The 21,533-nt window shown below is 35.1% G+C and overlaps 1 protein-coding gene across 3 annotated transcripts in view; it reads right to left on the reverse strand.

Moving 5' to 3' along the window:
• The window catches only part of LOC123005490 (kinesin-like protein CG14535), an 86,752-nt gene that overhangs the window by 28,038 nt on the left and 37,181 nt on the right, over positions 1-21,533 (reverse strand). For 2 of the 3 annotated variants that reach the window (XM_044399272.1, XM_044399271.1), the window contains exon 5: positions 2,830-2,998. In XM_044399272.1, coding sequence (XP_044255207.1) covers positions 2,830-2,998 — 169 coding nt within the window. Of the gene's footprint in view, positions 1-2,829; positions 2,999-15,923; positions 16,159-21,533 lie in introns of those variants that run through there. The other variant, XM_044399273.1, reaches the window with a different exon arrangement.

Here is a 21,533-nt window from a genome sequence, read left to right on the forward strand (position 1 = left end):
GGTTTACTTTATTTCATTACTGATTTATGCGCAATTAATCGCATGTACGGGACTGAAAAATTACACGCCGGATCTGACCTCGTTTATCGATCGCTGCAGGAGGCATTAAACATTAAGGTTTTGCCGCAGATGAGGCGCAACAACTGGTACTTAACCCGAAAAATTTACACACCAGAATGGTCCCGCCACGACAATTGGGGCAAACGCAGGAATTTTCAGAAGGAAAAATAAACAAACATTAAAAATACATATTTTTGCAAATCTTTCACTGCAAAGAACGAGTTTTCTCTTTCACATTTTGTAAAAATTCTTTGATTTTTGTGCCGCTTTGGCCCCATATACGAGTATTTCTTAAAATCAAAGCTACTTTAATTCTTGATACTCTTTTCACTTTATTTTTTCACCATAGGTATTATTTTCTAATTCTAAATCAATTTGTAACTTGCGAATAAAAGCTTAGGTGTACAAAAAGCTCTTCTGAGTTTACAATCTTTCCTTAAAGTTTTGTTAAACAATTTGCCATGTCAAAAAATAATTGGTGGATGAGAAAGTCTAAAAATGTGATCGATTTTTAAGAAAAAAATGTTTTTCCTTTTTACAATGATAAAACAACACTCTTCTTGTTTCGATTTATTTTTTTTTATTTTTACAAAACATGTCCACAGTAATTTTTTTGGTAATTTGGTTCTCGTTTCGATTTTCCCCGTTCCTGCAGACTGTATGGCTCTAATGAAGCTGGTATCGTCTGCGGATTACCAACGAGCCGTTTCGTACTCCTCTACCTTGCTTTCGCTTTCACGTCAGATTAAGTTTCTTTATTTGTCTTTTACGTCGGTATTGATTATGACCTGCCGATTCTGTTTACTCTCGATCTTCTCTCCCGAATATGTCGTGCACGAGTTAAAAGACGTTGAGCCTTTAACCGAGTTTGTAATTTGTGTAAAATGTAAGTTCGCAATATATAAGCAATTATTACCTGTTCTGTTTACATTTATTGTGCAAACAAGGGAATCTCACACAATCAACCCAAGTAAATGAATCGGAATCCCTTTGTCCATTCGGATTTAATCCGGCGATCAGTCGGTCGGTTCCGGCAACCACCTATTCAAGTTCGGTCCTTTGTTGACATGAGTCTGACAGGATTATGATTCCGGTTTTACCTCTTTGAGAGTAATTCAGCAAACTGGCCCAGTTTTCGAGATAAAAGCGTCCTTTTTTCCTAATTCCATTCGCCGGAAATTTTGTTTTGCAATAAAACGTCGGCTTTGAAGCTTCTTATCATTTCGGCCAAATCCCAGCGCTCGACTGAAAAGGTGAGCAAAGTTGACAGAAAGCAACGAGGCTCAAACAAGCTGTCCTTCTATTGATTATCAAAAGATTCCTCGACCGAATCCTTTTCTCTTGTAAACACGAGTCTTATTCATATATTCACAACGAGACCAATTTCCATAAAACAATGACTCCTCCTCGTTTTGGCACTTTCTGATTCGCGAGATGGCGACATCTGACTTGCAAATGCGGTTCGAGATTTCGTGATTTCTGGTCAAGTTCGGGCACGAGAAATCGACATCGAGACCCCAACAGTTAATTAAGGCGTCTCTCTGAATTTACGTTTGCCATAAAGACGTCCGTCATATATCCAGCTTTGATGGGGCCATCATATAAACGAGCGTGTCATTACGGGGCTGTGCATTCTGCGTGACTAATTGTGACCCGCAATTAACCTGGCTTATCAAGGGCTGATCCCGACTCTGCATTGTCCCATTATATTCTCGCATTGTTGCGAAGATTGCCACCAAATAACTTCACGGTTATTTTTACAACTTTCGGACAATTTACATGAGACATTAACTTTTCCACAGTTTGTTGTCGAGAAGACATAAAATAAAGCACGATTAAGACAACTATAAAATGCATTTTGAACTGTTCTGCGTGATCTACATCGATAAACATCTTGTCTCAGATATTACGACGCGGTAAATTATCCGATGAGATGTTAAACCGAATTTTTGAGTATTTTTAGTACGCTTTTATTTTCATTTAGGCTTTATGGAGGCACTTCCTTGAAGAAGATTCGACTTTCGATAGGTTCACAAAAAATAATATTGTCGTAATTGAATCTTTGTTGTTTAAATTTCATAGAAGAAAACGAAAATTTCATCTTATCTTTAATGATTGAAATAAAATAAAAAAAGTATTTGCGAGTCAAACTTTAGTTGAATCAGACTTATTTATGGAATTTATGGAGTTTAGACGTGATAACATCCACATTTGTGGCTGAAAAATCCTTTTCAGCGAACAAAATCCAACATCCTTGGCGACCCAACAAATAATAACAGCAATAATCCCGTCAGTTGAGATAATCCCGAAAGTAGTGGAGTAACGACGACGCATCTGTGTAGTTTAACGTGAGGCCAACTCCGGCATTATTCAATCCTGCCCCGGAGTTAAGCTCCGGTCTCTGGTCATTGTCCGGCAACCTTTCACTCCACTCTCCTTCAGATTATGTCGAATCATTTACTTGATACGATTAACTCGCTGAAAAATGTGTGATATACCGGACAATCCGCAAATTTATCCGAATTAGACGGCCTTTGCATGCACGCCATGACCTTGGTATGATAATTGCCGGCTGATTGGGGTAGCCGCAACGGAAGATGAGGGTTCTATATCTTCCTGATTGACAAGGGAATACGTCGCAGGAATTATTTCCTGCTGTATAATAGGGTTAACAAGCGGAAAGGTAACCAATAGATGTAAGACGATTAAAATAAGTTGCGCGACAAGAGGCTCAACGATAATAATGTAGGCAAAAAATGGGACACTTACCTTGCCGACTCCGGTGACTTCTTTGACTCCAATTCTTCGCAAAAGGGGTGGAGGGACGGGAGGGGGGGAACGTTGCAAAGCGCCGCAGAAACCGGAGGAGTCGGTTTCTTCGGAGTTGTAGCGTTTCCGGCGATGCGGCGACGACGAAAGGTTCAGTTTTTGGGCGGCTCTAAAAAAATAAAATTATTACAAATACAAAAAAACTACAGACACATTTTATTCTTTGTCCATAAATATATTTCTATAAACCATTAATTTATTTCAAACCGGTCCACAAAGTGTTTATTTATTGTTTTCTATTTTATACAAAATATTTGACAAATTAATGTAACATAAACAGTGTCGCAACCCGGAATAAAAATATAAGACGATAAAATGTCTTGCGTTATTTATAAATATTGCAGTGAAATCCCTGGATCAAATAGCACGTGTTACAACCAGTCCAATAAATAGCGTTATTTGCCTGGATTTTGGTAACATTTCAGTTGCTTTTGCAATGCCACCATAAGCTTGTCGCTTTTGTATTTACGGATAATTGGATTTCACAAATAATTTTATAATCTATGTAAACAAGAATGTCAATATTTCAAACATTAAAGCTGGTATCGCCAACATTGTTGTAATTCGGCGAACTAAATCGATCATTTCTTTTATATTTATCGAAATAAAGGGCGAGTTGTGGCAGATGTCCTTATTATGAAAATGGGCAAGAATGGGCGTTATCCAGGTCATAAAAGCACTCTATCGAAATATTCGCCCTCGATCCATAAAACTGCTACCGTTTTTCTTATCCTCGGGTTCAGATAGTCTCTCCGTGACGAAATCTCAGTCAATAATTCAGACAAGTGTCCTTGTCAGAAGCAATTGTAATTTTTCCCTCAACGCCAGTGTAAGAAAAACATGGCAATCACGTTGTTGAAACTTATATCGATCGAAGAATAAAAATTTCGAGAGATTTATAAATGGCTCAATTTCCTTAGAGTGAAGCACGCGTCGAGAGCTGTGACTAATTCCACAACCTCAACCATCACCTTGTTGAATTGTTTTGAATAATGGCGAAAAGGGTCTTGCACATGAACGACTCCGGGGGCCCGGAGTGAGTGATCCATCAACCACAATGACACTATCACCACCTGAATCGAAGACACGTGGACGGGAATTTCGGTGCAGCAGTAATGCACTCGCCGGCGGGTGCCCTAAAAATATCAGGGGGATTTATCGAGGGATTATGATAATCGGAACAGATTCGAATGCAGGAAAATAAACGAAATTTTTAAATTGCACTTGTTTTCGCTTCCTTACAGGTTTATTTATTCATTAATTTTCAAAATAAAACATTTGTTTTTTGAGGTTCTTCGGTAATTAAAGAAAAACAGTTGATTCTTGGTCGGCAAAAGTGCAAATAGCGCGTGTTATTGTTCGCAAAGCCGCAGCAACAACACATTAGTCAGTTTCGCAACGTTAATATTTTGGTAGAGTCCTGCACAAACAGGCCCGCGAGGATTACGTATGGACGTCACGAAGGGAATGCGCCCTCTTTTCGTCTGTTGGCTCGTCACGTGGCCGCGCTCGTTCGTTCCGGAAGCACAAGTCTGTGAAATTGGAAAATCCTACAAGACTTTTACTTTCGCACTTTGGCTAAAAGAGAATTTTTTTAGGCGCGTTGTTGTTTATTCGCGACCATCGATTTTGTGTCATGTTAAATTCATAACGGAGTTATTTTCAGCGTGCCGCACTTAGCGAACTTGTCGGCAACTTTAGCCTCAATATGACTGCGAATGTCAGACGAATTGAAAGATGGATGCAGTTGGCGAGATTCGATGTGTTAACGGCGAGTGTTTAAACTTTTTCTAGGTTTTTGAGGAGGGAGAGTGATAGATGAGGTGAAAATTTCGGGATGATGATGTACTCAGGCAGGAAATCCATCAATTTATTACCGCATTATTCCGATACAACAACTGTATCAATTATCAATAATCAAAGCTGAAAACCGATGAATTTCTCCAATGATGGTTCCATGTTACCGCTTTATGTAATAAAATTCTGTTACGTGCAACGAGTTTTACGATACTTTTATAATAGGGAGGAGTAGAGTTTTTATTTCTCGAGAGATTTGCCTGTCACGATCACGAAATATCGTCCTGATACATATTTGATATTGTATCGTAAAATTGTAATTAATAGTCGCATGTAAATAAAGGACGAGATTCGCTTCATAATAACCATTAAAGTTTTAATAAAATTTAAACATTATAACTACATTACATTTAGTGAATAAATACAAGTACCAACGGTCTAATTAATTAACAAATTCCGTTTGTCGACAATTTAGTTAGTAGTTCACAGAACAAAGGTTTAAATACCTACCTCCTCTCCATATGTTTCAACTAAAACGCCATAAAGCTTCAAAAGGACTTGCCGGTGTTGAATTTTAATCAACAAGAATTTTTAACGAACGTGTTTTTGCATAATTCAACAAAGTGAACATTTTTAAATTCACAAATTACTCCACAGGCTTCATCATTACAACTTATTATACACCTACTTGACATTTTTCGCAGCTTTTAGTAAAGCCAGTTTTTAGAATTATATTCTTTTTTCGTAAAGTTTTGTTTTAAGTTTCTCCGTTGCATCTGCTTAAGTATTCTTTTGGAAATGAAAAGGGTACTTTAAATACTTTCATGTTTAAGAATTCGGTATTGGCGTTCTTGCAAAAATTGTAGTCGAAGGGCTTAAATGATTAAAGCCCCTCTCGTTAGTGTAAATGTCTTAAAGGAGCTAATTAAAGCAAAAATATTTGAAATTGTGAATGAAAGAGTCTTTTGTAGGGTTTTGGTAGTCTTTATGTCGAAATATCGTCATTCCCAAATTGCTATTGTAGCAAATATGAAGTTAATTAGGGGCAAATTAATTATAAAAGTTGTTTCATTGTGCTCGCGTGCCATAGAAAAGTAATAAAGCGCGGGTGAAAACACAACAAAGCCGTTTCTAAAAAACTCGGAAACTCGAGTCAAATAGCGACAAAAAACGCAATGCGTTAATAAGAAAAGGGTTAGAGCTTTTTGCACAAGCCCTAAATAAATCACAGAGACGTGCGTCCTAATGGCTACCTATATCGTGCTCGTTTCTTAATCAAAACCGTTAATTTACGAGCGTGTCGCTTTTTATTCTTGAGCCGTTTTTGCTTATTTTCATGTTTGCTCAAGTTACATGCTACGACCGCCATAAAGTATCCTTACTGTCAGCGGTTCCTGACAAATGGAATTCTTGCATAATCTGCATAAAGACGGGGATTTATTTTTGGGAAAAAAAATACATGAATATTATATTTACTGCACAATGCAAGGGACACTGCGGCCGGATTATCTATGGATTTCCGCACGCTTTAAATTATGTGCTTACATGTACTTGTTCACTCGACATTTATTAAATTCGGACTACAAATATGCTATAACTCACTCTTTCGAACACATGAAACCGCAATTCCAATGCGAAAAACTTGATTAACGGCCTTCTTGTTGACAACGATTTCGAATGTAAAACGCCCACAGGTGGATTACCTCAAATATTTTCCAGATCTTTTGCTACCAAAATGCCGTAATTTTGGCTCTAGCAATTTTTTTTTAGGAAATTTTCAAAAAGATCGTTAATCATTTAAGTCCTTCAACTGGAATTTTTCTGTTCGCTCTCGCAACCCCAGCGTGAAAAATCTCCCACCGGATCTCTCCACTTGTGTGAAAACCGTCCGAAAACTAACTTATAACTCGACTTTGGCAATCCTTTTCAGCACTTTCACGTATTCTCCCCTGTTTAGATTTCGATTTTGTTGAAAGTTTCATTTCAGTGCAATTTTTTCCTTCCCCGAAACGTAATTAAATTGTTAGAGGAAAAAGAAGAAACTTTCAATAATATTTCGAGCCGTGGCATTGCAGCTGTGGTGATTTATGGCCGGCAGGCCTTCTGCTGTCTCCGTCGACATTATGCAAAGTTCCGCCGATGTTTCTAGCACTGCTTCGACCCCTTGCTACCCCATTACGTCGCCTCTTTTGATGCATGCTTCGCACCTACCCACGATATCGGAGAAACGACGAGATTACACGGGGAAAAATATTCATGCTCCTTATGCTGCATTATCATTGCTTTGAGAACGATACGGACATGCCAGCCACGTCCAATACGATACGGAAGCGGAAACCGAGAGGGGTTTCACAGTGAAATTCTCGATTTCCTGATGCAGCGATATACGAGGATAAAATATTCAAAATAATAAGCTCCTATTGTGCATTAAAAACGACTTTAAAGAGAAACGTCAAATCTACCCTAATCTAGTCAAGTCGATAGAGGGAATTGAGCCATGTTATGAGTTTATAAGTGTGGGAATGAACCCGGTTTCAAATATTTGTGGTATCTCAACGGAATGCGACCTTTTCGATTTCTGGCTTTCTCACAAATTTAGGTCACTCATTCTGTTCTAGATATCTTTACTACCGATTCCATTTAGAAAAACAATATTCAATATTAAATATTCTGAATGTTTTCATTGCTCATTTAACTAAGGTCTTGGATTATTCGATAGTTTTCTCTAATTCAAATAACCCAACTGTTTAGTAAACTGAAATCAATCGAAACGGTTTAAAATATGTAGTAATTATAGATTTTTTCTTCTGACAAAGATAATACAAATAAAAAAAGAAAGAAAAATGAAGAGAAAATGCAAACTGATTTTCTGCATAAAATTTTTTTTCTTGAAAACCAAACAAACAAATGTTTACAGAAAAAAATCAGTTTAAAACAGAATGTATTTTGTAATTTAATTCAATAAAAAAACTAAAATAAACAAAAAGCGTTTACATTGTTCAAATTACATTACATTGAACCTAAATATGACCAGAGATTAGAACAAAACAACAAGGATTTAATAATAACTTTATGTATTTTTATTAATGTGCTGCGTTTTTTTGACGAAAAGTGCATGTACATACAATTTTATTAACCGTTTCATTTCAGTTGAAAATAAAAATAAATTTCGGAGTAAAAATTCCGTGTAGCTCATTGTTTGTCTTGTCTGTTGATTAATTGAACAAGCGCTTTAAAAACAATTGTTATAGTTATAGTTCCGGCAGAGTTCAAACGCAGCCGTTAAAGAGCTGCCTGTGTAAAAAAGCTCGACAGGAAGTCCATGTTATGTTTGGCGTAGCAAAGAGAACTAACAAATTGTACAAGACAATAACATTTCCTTTATTGTTCGTCCGTTGGAGAAGGCGTCGGCGGCGTCTCGTCGACCCTTGACACGCTCCAACCGGTCCATAACTCTGACCTTACCCTTCCAAGACGTGGGGAGCTAAAGGGCACCCGATCAAGATTTACCTCCGCCTGCATTAAAGCTGCATTTCGACACAATTCTATCAAACACAAAAATAATTAATTTTTGCAGAGAAGACCCTCGAAAAAAACTTAATTTGATTCAATTAAAACGGCAAAGCTCGAGTGTTGAGCTTAAGAGATTAGTTCATAATTGTAAGTGAATGCGCAATCTTGCACAAAGGATTTTAGTATTTGCACTGCACGCCCTTCCGGTACGTTATTCCTTATGAAACAGTAGGGTCATCTGCATTTCTCGACCCTCATGTAATTAGAAGGGCGGCTGCAGAAAGCGCCTATTTATCGCTCATTAAGGAGGCTATGGTCAGAGCTTTGATGTGGCGGAATGTGCCAGAACTCAAACAATACTCCCCCAAAAACGAAACAAAAATCAAATCATTCTTTTCGCTCAGTTTAATACACATTGCATCAAGTTGATGCAGACACATTTTTTGATCTGAATAAAAATTTAGAATTACAGCTATAACTGTTTTAAGAGCTATTAAAACTAGTGTATTATTTTCTTTCATTATTTTCGAATGGAAATTAGTATTATCGTAAAGTCTAGCAAGTTTCAGCATTGTTAGAAAGAAAATAATAGCTTCTGAATATCTTCGTTTATTCTGAAAAAACTGTAAAAATTGTAATTTGTCAAGAAAATCAAAAAACATTTTCAAACTTTTGTGTTATACAGGGTGCGCCAGAACTCGCGCCCCAGAGAAAATTTTCAGGTAAGGAAAAAATGTTTAAAAAATTCTATCTGTCAAAAAATTTTAACATTTGACATTTTTTATGTCTACTAATGATACTGATGATCTTGTTTTTTTATAATTATTTAGTAAAGGTACAAAAATTTTGCCAATATTAATATAATTACAATAACAATAAATAGAATTACAATATAGCATACAGCTTCTTTGTTTCGTCTTCTAATAGCCTGTAGCAAAAAAACTCTTTCCAACAGAGACAAATAGAGTCAAAATGCAAAATTTAAACTCTCATTACTTCGAAATTTTTATAGTTAGATTTTTTTAAACATTTTTCTTGTTGCCTAGGGCACCGCCCAATGATGCAGTGTCACGAAGGTGCGCGACTTTCCGGACACCTGTATTTATTATTAATATAACAGGTTTTACAATGGTAAAAATGTAATTAATGACGTTTTAACACTAGCTGTCAGCGAGTGTAAGAAAGTATAATCAACGTAAATATGCACATATAGGACATTTTTCGGAATCAACGACGAACAAGTGTTGTTTGTGAGAAACTATGGCCGTCTTTCCCCTGCATGGCTCCGCATTAAAATTTAACGATTAGATAATTTGCCTTTTAAAAACCCATTTTTTCATTATTTCACTTATGAATTTCAAATTATGACTGGGGGATCATGAATTTGAATAAAGCATGAAAGGATTAAAATAATGAAAAAAACCGGTAAAGTGTATAATCCTCGCTCACGTGTCCCATATTTCCAACAGTGTCTCTTTGTGTTTTAACAGTTAATTAAGAAGAACCGGATGTGTAGAATTTATATTTTGTGAGATAATGTCAGTGTCGCGATGAGATGGCAGATACCTGTCTGCTGTTTAGCTCCAAGATAATTCGTTTGCCTTTCGGGAGTTAATCGGAAAAAGGCCGAGCGTTTCCTCCCTTGAAATTAATAGCGCGATATATTATTAAGTTGGGCATAACGCGGCGCAACTTATAAATGGCCCGAAGTGTTGGCGAACTTCCGAACTTTCCACTTTTGTGTATTTATAATCTAATAAAGTGGGCGCGTAGATCATGAATTTCGTCCAGAGGGGTGACACATGGAGCGATTACGGGGATTACCTTAAGGTGCGCAACTTTTAGAGATATTGCGACGTGAAACAATGCTTATTCGACGATATTACCTCCAACATTGGGCCATTTAACAAGCGATTTATTCAAACGTATTCCATTTACTTTAAATAACTTTACCTGCAAGAACGTTTTATGGCTCGATGGAATTCCGTCGTGTCCGAAACGACGTTTTACAACAAAACGATTTTAACGCCAAACTGCTTTTCTTTAAACAATTACGTTCACGGGCTATTAAGTCACACCAGAGACGTTATTTCGAATTTCAAGCTAAACAACCAAGAAACGCAAACACCACAAGATGTAGATTATACCTTCACTATTAATTACTCAAATTGGATGATTTATTTATAAACATATCAAGGGAAGTAGCGTCAGTACTTCTTGAAGTAATTGCACTGTGCTTATGTTTCGGCAAGAAAATGGACTTTAATGAACAACGAGAGATGAGAATGGCTCCCTAACTCCTTTTCTAATTAGAACTCACTGAGAGAGCATGTACGGTTACCCGAGAGCGTAAATATCGGATTTTTATTTCTCCTACAAGCACTAAAAGTGGAGTTACTGACCTCAAAATGTTATCCAAAAAAGATCGAGTCAATAATTTCAGCTAGAAGCACCTTATAAAAGGTGTCCCAATGGGAGGTGTAACTTTGATTTTTCAAAAAAACGTTTTTGATTAAAGATTATATTTTCATTTTAAAATAAAGTTTAAACATTATCATTAGACATGTCTGCTCAATGTTCGCCTCAGACTCTTTGACAGGAAAACATTTTTTACGGAAGTTTTAGACTACATTTTCACACAAATTTAGCCCAATTTCACCAATTCATAACAAACTTTTCATGGGATAAATTGAATAGCAATGTCTTGGAAAACATGTGGTTTCAACAAAATGGTGCAACATGACACAAAGGCTTTATTGCAAGATCAATTCCTGGTCGTGTTGTCTCTCAAAATGGTGACATCAACTGGCCACCAAGAACGTGCGATTTAACACCGCTTGACTTTTTTCTTTAGGGTTACTTGAATGGCAAAGTTTATGCAAACGATCCACAAACGATTTCAGAGTTAAAATACAATATTCGATGTGCAATTGGTGAAAGTAGAGGCAAACATTCGGCAGATATTGTATTTCATGTTTAATGGCATTGTGTAAACTTTACATTGACATTAAAAAATATAATCTTCAATTTTTTGAAAAATTAAAATTACACCTCCCCTTGGGACAACCTTTATAATTATATTAGATGAATTTCCAAATTATAGTACTCCTAATGATAAAAAATATAAAGTTTAAAAAAGTCTCATCAAAAATTTTCAGTTTTTCAGTAGACTCGGCATCCGTGGCTTTTTTTGCAAAACTAGTATCCCAACATATTGCTGTTTGAAATAAAATATTGATAAGGCAAAAACTAGCGATTATATATAAAAATAAAGACTTATTTGAAATTCTAGAACGATTTTACATACAAAATAGTCGATTTAAAGCGATCCCGTTGCCCGGATTACCGTAAAATGGGTTCAGCTCAATTGAAAAACTATTTGTAATAAGCGATTTTAGGTTTTACGCTTAAAAACCTCATCCCAATTTGGCATAGCAAAATCTTGACCATTATAAAAAGTCAAGTAAACTTCGTATTTACTTTATACGAAATCGACGAATAAATTAGAAATTATACCAATGTTTTTCTAGTATAATCTTAAAGCACCCCGGAATGTTTCTCAAAATGCGATTAAATTTTTCGAAAGTTGGGGAAATAACAATCCACTTTTTTAAAATACGTTCGCCCCTTGATTGTAAATTCCGTACATCCTTCCAAAACAACATTCCGAAATCGTTAATCACTCTGTCCAGATACTATCCAGCGCAATAAGGACATTACCACCGCAAACACGTGGGCATAAATACACCGAATAGGATCATAAAGTCTCACATCCACTAATTCCAATGCTGCTGGCATGCAACAATTGAGTCGTTTGCGATTCGTTCGAAAAAATCATTTTGACTGATTGCGATTTATTGTCGCGAATTTATTTAACCTCTCGAGACATTAACGAGCTAACTGTACCGGACGGACAATTTCGAAGCATATGTATCGTATATCAGCCCTAAGGAGTGGGTCATATCAGACAGAACAATTACTCAGTGCTTCAGAGTTGGCTTCCGGCGACTCGATAATGGCATCTGTAACGAACATCTGAAAAACCTATAAACAGCCATTCAAATTTAATCGAGATAGAACACCGGAGCCAATTCCAGGGCGAGCTCTTTTTTCATTATTTCACCAACACGAGTTCGATGAAAAAAGTAAATAAAAATAACTAGAAACTTTTGCACGACTGTTTGTTTGAATTAATCAGAGGAGACAGGGACTTTTAATGGTAACATGTTCCGAGCTGCAGAATGAAAAGTTGAAAAATTAATTTATTTGCAGAATAGCGGCGAATAGACAATCAGAGTATTTTTTTTCATTTCTAAGAAAAAAATTTCTTTTCGCATTAATAAATTCATAATTTTTTTTAAATAAAAATTCAGCACGCACTGAATTATGTGTATTATTTATTTTTAGTAAGCTACAATGGAAAATACGGATTTATTATTCCATTCATGGAGCACAATAAAGTTGATTATTGTTTAGTTAAATACAAATTCTATTTTTTAAAATTAACAATTTCAGCAAGTTATGATTTGTTGCCTCGTCCAATTTAAAATTAACGTCTGCGGTTTTTATTAAAGTCCCCCTAATGATCGTAAAATCCCTAATTGAGAAACCAATTTGGCTCATTTCGTCGCATTTTCTTTTCTCTCGTAAGAATTATTAAATCAAGCAACATCAAACGCGACTTCTTTCAGTCTCTCCATCCGTTCTCTCTGACGTTTTGTTTTGGATTTGGCGTGTTCTTTGTGGTCTCGAATCCCACGAGAGACGTTCACGATGCTCTTTATCGATTCACCCTAATTATACACTTTTCGGCCGATATATTTTCACCTCCGGAAGAGCAAATGAAGGGACGCTATCTGGCCACTAAATCGGCGCGTCTTCACTTAAACGATGAAAGCTTAAAACCCAACAGCTGACTTAAATATGATTTATTGCGTCTTGTGTGTTATTTTAAGGCGACTTAAGTACGCCTTTATGGACTCCAGTTGCGACTTGTAAATGTTACGTGGTCACGGAGTAGCTTTTTTTTGGACAGGGGAACGCGATCCACATTGCAGAGTGGTAACAGATATTTAATTTTTTTTTTAACCAATTCGGCGTTCAAGTTAAGAAATAATGTTTATCAAACAAAAACATGATATGTTTTCTTTTATAAACTGTTTTTCTCGTCTTTTCTCCGTCAATTTTTTAAAACCCATACTTCTTATATCATGAATTAACTGCTTGACTGAAACCATTTGTAAATAATTAGCATAAATGTACTAATGTACACTAATTTTTTCAAAAAACCATTTTCTTTATTTAAGAACCTAATGGAAGCTATTCATTCGTGGTTCAGAACCATTGGCCATGTTTTTTTTGTAAATTATTATTTGTAAGCTCTTAGGCTTGTTTTGAAACCACTAATTTTCTACCTTTTTCTGTGGACTATTTTCTGTGTGACTGGTAGTGAATTCAAAACCATTTACCAATTATTTTTGCGTAAACATTGCCATTTTAATATTTAACTTTATTTTAAAGAACTCTTTATTTTGTGTCTCTTTCTCTAAACCATTACAAAAATAGTAATACTCGTAGGTTTTAACCAACTTGACCTAGAAGTCTAAAAAAAACTTGAGTAAAAAAAATAATATGAGAATATTGTGTTGGAGTATGACTGTTTTATTAGTTTCATCAATTAAAGTCTGGTACTAAAACCATCGATTTCTCCTGGAATCTTGTTCTGATTTTTGTTGTAAACGTTAATCTGGAATTACCCTAATCTGATCCAATAATGTCAATTTTCCCCTATTTGCTCTTTTGAACCATTTTTACCTTTTTTTATCATCGGAATGACTCCGGGCCACCGTTAAACTATACCGCCTGATAGTAACAGGCCGATAAGACGAGATAAAGGCCTCAAGACGGATGGAGGACGTGACCCAAAGCTAAACTTTGCAAGAACGTCGATAGAAGCACGTGTACAGGTACACAAAGCCTCCCCTCACATCTTTTCTGTAAAAATTTCTCCATGCTCGTCATGTTTTGATTTTTATTTCGTCCACGTAGATATCTATATGCGGTGTCAGTCTATCCTTTGTAATCCTGATCCTGCGGTTCCTATGTTTGTTTGTAGGTCTGCTGACGAGATAATCTTACCCTTCGCATATAGCAGCTTTATTTCGCTAGTCGGCTTAGTATTTATTATTTTAATGCACTCGAGTGGAAGAACCGGTAGGAGATATAAACGCGCATATTAAATCTGATGACGGGTAGAAACGAAAAACAATGCAACGAATTTTATTACAAGTCAAAGAAAATATAAATTGAGCGTTAAATAAAATAACAGAGTGCCGCGAATGGAAATAATGCGATTTCTGATGTTCGAGAGGGATTTTCACTTTGTTCTTCTTTCAATTTACTCCAATAAAAATATTTTTTTTCGATTGTTCACAGGACAAAGAGAATTGGCCAATGGAAGGAAACGGACAATTGTATCAATAACTCGATAACTGTCAAAATCTTTATTTTCCTAAAAACAAAAATATTACATCTTTATTTATGTTTAAATAGTTCAACATTTCTTCTCCTAATTTTATTAATAACTGTTTTTAATTACTACTAATTAATTAAAATAAAATAAAAATGTCTTTTTTTTAAAGATTAACTTTTTCAAACGTTTCGATAATGCAAAGTTCGCAGTAAAAATAACAAGTTTTGTTAGAATGAAACGAATATTAAGTAAAAAAAAGAAATTGCCTACAGGTATTACTTCCCCATAAATTTACTGCATTTCTCAATACAGAAATTTAAAAAATAAAGGTTTAATTCCTTATCAAAAATCAAAAATCAAAAATTCAATTTTAAATTTTCCTGAAAGTAAATCTCTGCTGGAAAGTTGCTTAATTTCTTCAGACAGTAGAAAATTTGATAATAAATAATTTTTTTCATTACAAAATTAAAATATATTTTTAAACAAATTTTTCAGTTACATCATTGCCCATGAGCAGTCAGTAGAATAAATTCATTATTCAAATAACTTCTCATTTAGCTAATGCTAATGTTTTTTATACAGTGATGAGCAGCAAAATTATGGAATAATCTTATTTATTCAAACTGAAAATATTTTATTAAATATTAAATTGGTAAATTTTCTTAAAAAAAAGAAAATTTTCAACTTGGTTTAAAATAGTACCTACCTATTTTTGTTTTCTGTTAATGTTATTTCAATTTTATAGTGATTTTTTCAAAAACTTTATGTAATATAATATTCCGTTATTGTTATTTTGACAATTAAAAGCTCTAGAGAATTGGCTAAAAAAAATTAGGGGTTTCCAATTTTTAAAAAATGTTGAATTTTAAGTCAAGTTGAAAATTGTATACTTAAAAAAAATGTCCTGTTCGAGCATTTTTGCCAAAACAACATATTTTCAGTTTTTATAAGATTACTCCACAATTATGCTGCTCACTGTATATTTTTTTAAATTGACAATTAAAATTTTGTGTCTTTGCCACCCTTTCGAGAATTGTTTACAAAAAGCGCATTATCTCTCAGGAATTTTAAGTAGTGCTTTAAGAAAGTGGCAGCATTTCAGTGCTTAAGAATGTTAAATATTTAAAGTTACGTTAAAATCTCCGACACTTGTAAAAAACATCTCAGTAATTGTATTTTATTACGACCCCTAATGGACTTTTTTCCGTTACTCACACGTCAAATTTATTTAAAAAAAAATATCAAAAATTACCTTGCATCCCAGTTATTGGTCTCACTTGTTGAAGCCGCCATCTCATCGATTATTCTCTCATAATACCAACTTGCAAACTCAATTAATTAAGTAATAACGGCCATAACGTTTGAACATAATCTACGCGCGGTGCCTCAACGCAAACTTTTAAACTATTATTAAACACAACATTATTAACAAGCGCAAACAAAAGATAAACTCGATTAACTTGAAACAATTTAATTACATTCATTAACACTTCAATGACATTGTTTATATTGGTGAGTCGTGCTTTACGTAAGTTGAGAGCTTTGGAGGTTGATGGCACCGCGACGACTGTCGGCGCGCAACTACCACCGATGCTTGAAACGTCGCGACGCTGAAACCATGCGCAACAATTTTTTCGCTTCTTCGGCAGAAGAAAAAAAGCGGAAATGAAGCCTTCGATAGCATCATTATCGATAACGAATCGCAGATGAAGACAGTTGCACCTGCTCCAGAGACCTAAACGAAGCCAATCGTTATGCAAAAACTGAAGGGTTGTTCACACTTTTGTGAGAGCTTTTTCATCAAATTCGTTAGTTTTAATGGACCGGGATTGGTCGCGACCCTCGCGAGGGGCGAAAATGCGAATTTCACGCCGAAAGTCACATTTTTCAGCCAAATATGCATGAACTAAAACTAACTACTAATGAATAAACTGAAATTTCGTAGAACATAAATTGTATTTTGTTAAAAGTTGTTTACAGTTTTTTAAATTACTTATTTTCGACTCTTTTTGAGTTCCTCTCTTTCTTCATTTCTAGATTTTTATTTTCCGTTTATAATAGCCTTGTCGTTTGCTTGGTGTCTCTGTATAGAAACTTTCTTCCTTCTCTTTTTCTTTAATTTTTTTGCTACCAATTTCTTTTTATGGCAATTCTAAGCTGCAATTTCTTTTATTTTGACCCTTTTTTTCAGTCAATTCCAAAATCTTAATTCAATTGGCCTCCGAGGACCCCCACTTTCCCACATCTGCATACATTATGATCCTGCCTGTAAGACATCCTCTCCCTTTAATAAAGTTTTTATTGCCCCACTAAGCCACAATTTTGAAATTAATTTAAACCCGCATTAATTTAATCGAGTGGTTTTTTGTCTCTTACCGTTTTCGACAAAGCTCTAAATGACATGTTTAGTTTAGTTTCGTCTAATGTCTCATAATTACGTACCGAATAATTGCAAGGAACACGTCATAAACCTAATTAGGATTGGGCGTAAATGAATCCTGAGGTGAAACTAAATTTTAATGAAATGCGTGACCTCTCAACCCTAATTATACAGAGTGGCACAACGAAATATAGCGCAAATGTGTCACAAAGTGGGCATTAGTTTTCATTATTGTGCACAGCTCCGCGCCAAAAATTTACACAAGCAAAAACTATGATTTGTTTTAATACACATGTGCTTTAATGTTAAAAGCATTATTACGAACAAGACGACCAAAAAAACCGATACATAACGTACCTTATTATGAAAAACTATAATTGTTTTTATCACTTTATTCCATCTTTTTAACTTACTTTAGTTTGTTTCCAGATTTTTTTATTTTTTATTATGTGTGGTTCATTTTCAAGCTTCTACAGTTAAAACTTTTCACTTTTAACATTTCTGTTTTCTTTTAATTCTTGATTGTTTGAATCTGTTTCTGATTTGTTTCTTTTTTTTTAATTTTATAGGCTTTAGTTTCAAGGTTTCGAATTAAAAGTTTCGGTATATTTCTTTCTTTTTAAACTTCTTTAAGTTAAAACTTTTCATTTTTATCATTTCCGTTTATGAAATTTTATAATACACATATTTTACTTCTAGTTATTTCATATTTATTATTTCCTGTTCTATTGTTTCTAATTGGAAAATATTTTTTTATTGCTTCCTGTAGTTACTTTCTATCATCCTTTTAGTTTATGTATTTCTACACCTTTCCCAATTGTAGTTCAGAATGTAAAGGATTATCAGATTGGCGAACTGTATTTCAGAAAATGATAATTGTACTTACATATATTTTATTAGCACAGAACTATTTAGATACCAATATACAAAATTGTTTATCTATAAACTGAATTACAAATGAGGCTTTTGATTTACAAATGATACTTTCTGAAATACAATTGACGTTACCTGAAATACAATTAAAAAAGGTGTACTGATTGTTTTTCAACGGCTAGAATTAAATAGATAATTACATTTTAATAATCATAGCACCTAATTGTGTAATGGAGTATTATAGCACCGGTACGTAAAGGAAAATGCAGGCTTTGGGCGATATCGTTGCGTAAGCGATTAGGGTGATTGAATTACAATTAAGACGTCGGGTTAATGAAAAAGCTCGCGTAAATTGTCGCCAGTGAGTAAAGTTTAATCGAATTTTTCACTTAGGTCCGTGTTTCGCGATTAGCACAATGGTGTAAAAAGTGTCGTTGGTGTTAAAGGAAAAAGCGCCATAAATAAGCATTCATCTGAAGTAAATGTTAAAAGACATTTGAAAATGAGAAATTCACCAAGGGGAGAAGTGGCAGATTTGAGTTGTAAGTTTAAGAAGAGAGAAGAGAGGGGTTGGGGTACTCAGCAAATTGGAGCACTAAACGACAGGATGTTAAAGTAACGATCTAAGAAATGGAAGAGATCGCGACTTGATTCCGTTGCGTCCTCATTACTTGATTTAGCTAAGAGAAGCTTCGAAGAAGAGGAAAAAATCTGTGGTGTTCGTTAGGAAAACATCGCGCGGCTTTGCTGGATCTAGATTACAGACAATGGCCAGCACGCGGAAGCTTCATTTTCAAATCTTGGCTCAATTACTACTACACTCTTAATAACGAAGGAATTTCTGAAACAAAGGCGGGCTTCCAAGGATTACAGGCTCGTAGAAGGCTTCTCTGTGAACTGAATTAGTTGCACGAAGCAACCACCGAGAGGGTTGTATTTAAATTAGCGACCAAGAAAGCGACTAAAGTGATAAACTGCTAAATTAATAGATTGTTCACTGGTTCCCGCTGTACTTTCTCTTTACAATGTTGTTTACTAACAGGAGAGTTTTAATTGCCGAAAACGCACTACGTGGCTGACAACACAGACCCAACTTCTGACTCGTTTACGAACGATACTTACAAATCGCTTTTTCAACTCCGTATGACGCACACTCAACGAAGAGAAGAATAAAACGACGGGTGTCCGTAAGTATTACACTGAGACCAAGTCCAACAATTTTAAATAAAAAAAAACTACAGTATTTTTCACGTAAAATAGAAGTAAAAACTATAAATAAATGTGCGAGAAATAAAAACTCCAAATAAGACAATAAAAATTTAGAACACAAATATTCAAAACAAAAAAGGAGTTTTGTACATGGTGTTTAAGTTAAAAATTTATTAAAAAGAAAATGTTTTTTATTTAGTTTCTAGGTTGTTAAATTCATGAAAGATTGAAAAAAAGAGAAACTGAAATTAATTAAAACATGAAGAAATTCTAGTTGTGAAATCACATTTCGTCTTTAAATTTGAATAACGCAAAAGTCTGTATAATGTATGTATTTTTTTATTTAGGGTCGCTCATAAATCAATTTGTTTTAAAAGATGAAAGAGTTTATTATAAACCGTCCCGCGCTTACAAAATTGTATATTCCGTTGCAACATTTATCAAAATAAATACTGTAAAAGCGCAACTTTTATTTACTCTCGCGCAAAAACCCCGAGTGATCTGCATTTAGCCGTTTCGTTTGACGTAACGAATCCCACATATGGCAAATTTCAAACTTTGAAAATGTGAGTGACGTCTCCGTAAGCTAAAAATAGAATTAAAAGCCCAGTGGAAACGAAAAACACGATCCTTTTGTCGTTTTATCTCAACCCGTAGCATCATTGTTTCGAAACGCCGGCACGAGTTGAACGGATTACTGTCACAACATACCGAATCTGTGTTTTTTCCAGTGAACGTTGCTCGCTTACATATCGGCAAAAAGCCGCCACACGAGGAAAAATCCGATTTAAATGAGCCACAGAGCTGGAAACGTCATTATTTTTTCTTATTTAGACAAAAGCCATAACCCAATCAGTGTTCGTTACTTCGTTAGCATTCACGCTACGTTTACAGTTGATACGCACCGGTTGCACTCACAGAACGTCGGGGATTCGTTCCGCGAGTGGCGCCGTTGCGTTTCGCGGATTAAATCCAGCAAATGCCCCGTGACCGCACCGGAATGCATCTTGGCGCATTCCGGGGCCCGGATTCGTATGAATATGAAACTTTCCGACGTGTTATTACTCAACTATGCTTGAACAATGTGCAAGACTTGCTCAATTCGGACGCTTTCGATACGGTATTCGATTTTTGCGAGCGTGCACTAAATGGATGGATGGCTCGCACGGTATTTAAGCGAGCATATGGCGAGGGTGTCGGAAATAACTACCATATTAGACACACATTCTGTCGGACGATTAAAGCCAGATTCCCCGAGGGTTCGACTGTAACAATTTTATAAAAAGGTAAATAACGCAATTCGATGCGAAGGAAACGAATTCAATTAAAGCGCAACTCGGGGAGAAATTTTCAAACGGTTTACGGAATAATCGGAAAAGTTTTGCGCCGAAAACAAAGATAAAGGATCACTTTACAAAATGGAATATAATAGAAACAAAATAATGTCAACGGCCTTATGGTACTTAACGTGACGTTTACGGGGGCTTATATACTGACTTTGAGGCGTTTATGGCCGACTTGATGGCTGAATTAATATCACACTTATGACAATATTTAATAAATCAACAAACAAAAATAGGTTTAGTGTCATTTACCACTTTTCGTATTTAATGGGTCTACAAAAATATTCGCGAGACAAATATTTATATAGGCACTAAACGAAACCATTAATAACTCAGCATGAAAAGCAAAGGAATTGAAAGCACCCATTTTTTTCCAAATATATTTCAGGACGTGTTTCGTTATAATTTTAGCATTTTTGATTGAAATTCAAAAATTTTGTTGACTAAAAAAGTAAAAAACCATAAAAACAAGAGAAAGTTGAAATATAGAAATACACCAAAAATAGAAATAAAAATAAATTAGAAACAAATAAATGAAAACAAAAACAAAAAACTAATAATTACCGCTAGGTCCAAAGACATTTTTTTGTTTTCAGTTTCCTACCTTTTACTGTCTGATACTTTGATCTCTTTATTTTTGTTTTGAATTACACCAATAATTTTTTGTCCTGTTTTGTATCTTGAAAAAGTCAAGACGATGCATAAGACTTTCCTTTGCTATGTAAATTCGTCATTTAGAATGGAGTTCCCCGCTCTCGTACCTGTTCGGATTTCCGTAAAAATTCTCCCTTCTCCAATTCAACTTGAATATTTAACTAATGCTACTGTTTACCGTGAAATATGCAGCATTGTAAAAGACAAATGAGGCTGTTTTTCAACCGGTCGCTCTGAAATGTTATTTAGCGCATTGTGATGGTTTTCAACAAGCATTTGGAATCTTGCTTTGTACACAAATGTCAGAGGTTTAAAATGGAACAAAGAACGTATTAAAGCGCGCGTGTGTTTGCAATTATTTGAGTAGTGTTTTTTATTTTCATTCGTTTTCGAACGGCAGGAG

The sequence above is a fragment of the Tribolium madens genome, unplaced genomic scaffold, assembly GCF_015345945.1.
Source record: "Tribolium madens isolate multiple individuals breed KSU strain unplaced genomic scaffold, Tmad_KSU_1.1 Scaffold_20;HRSCAF=117;Tcas5.2_LG4, whole genome shotgun sequence".
In the NCBI taxonomy this organism is placed as follows: Eukaryota; Metazoa; Arthropoda; class Insecta; order Coleoptera; family Tenebrionidae; genus Tribolium; species Tribolium madens.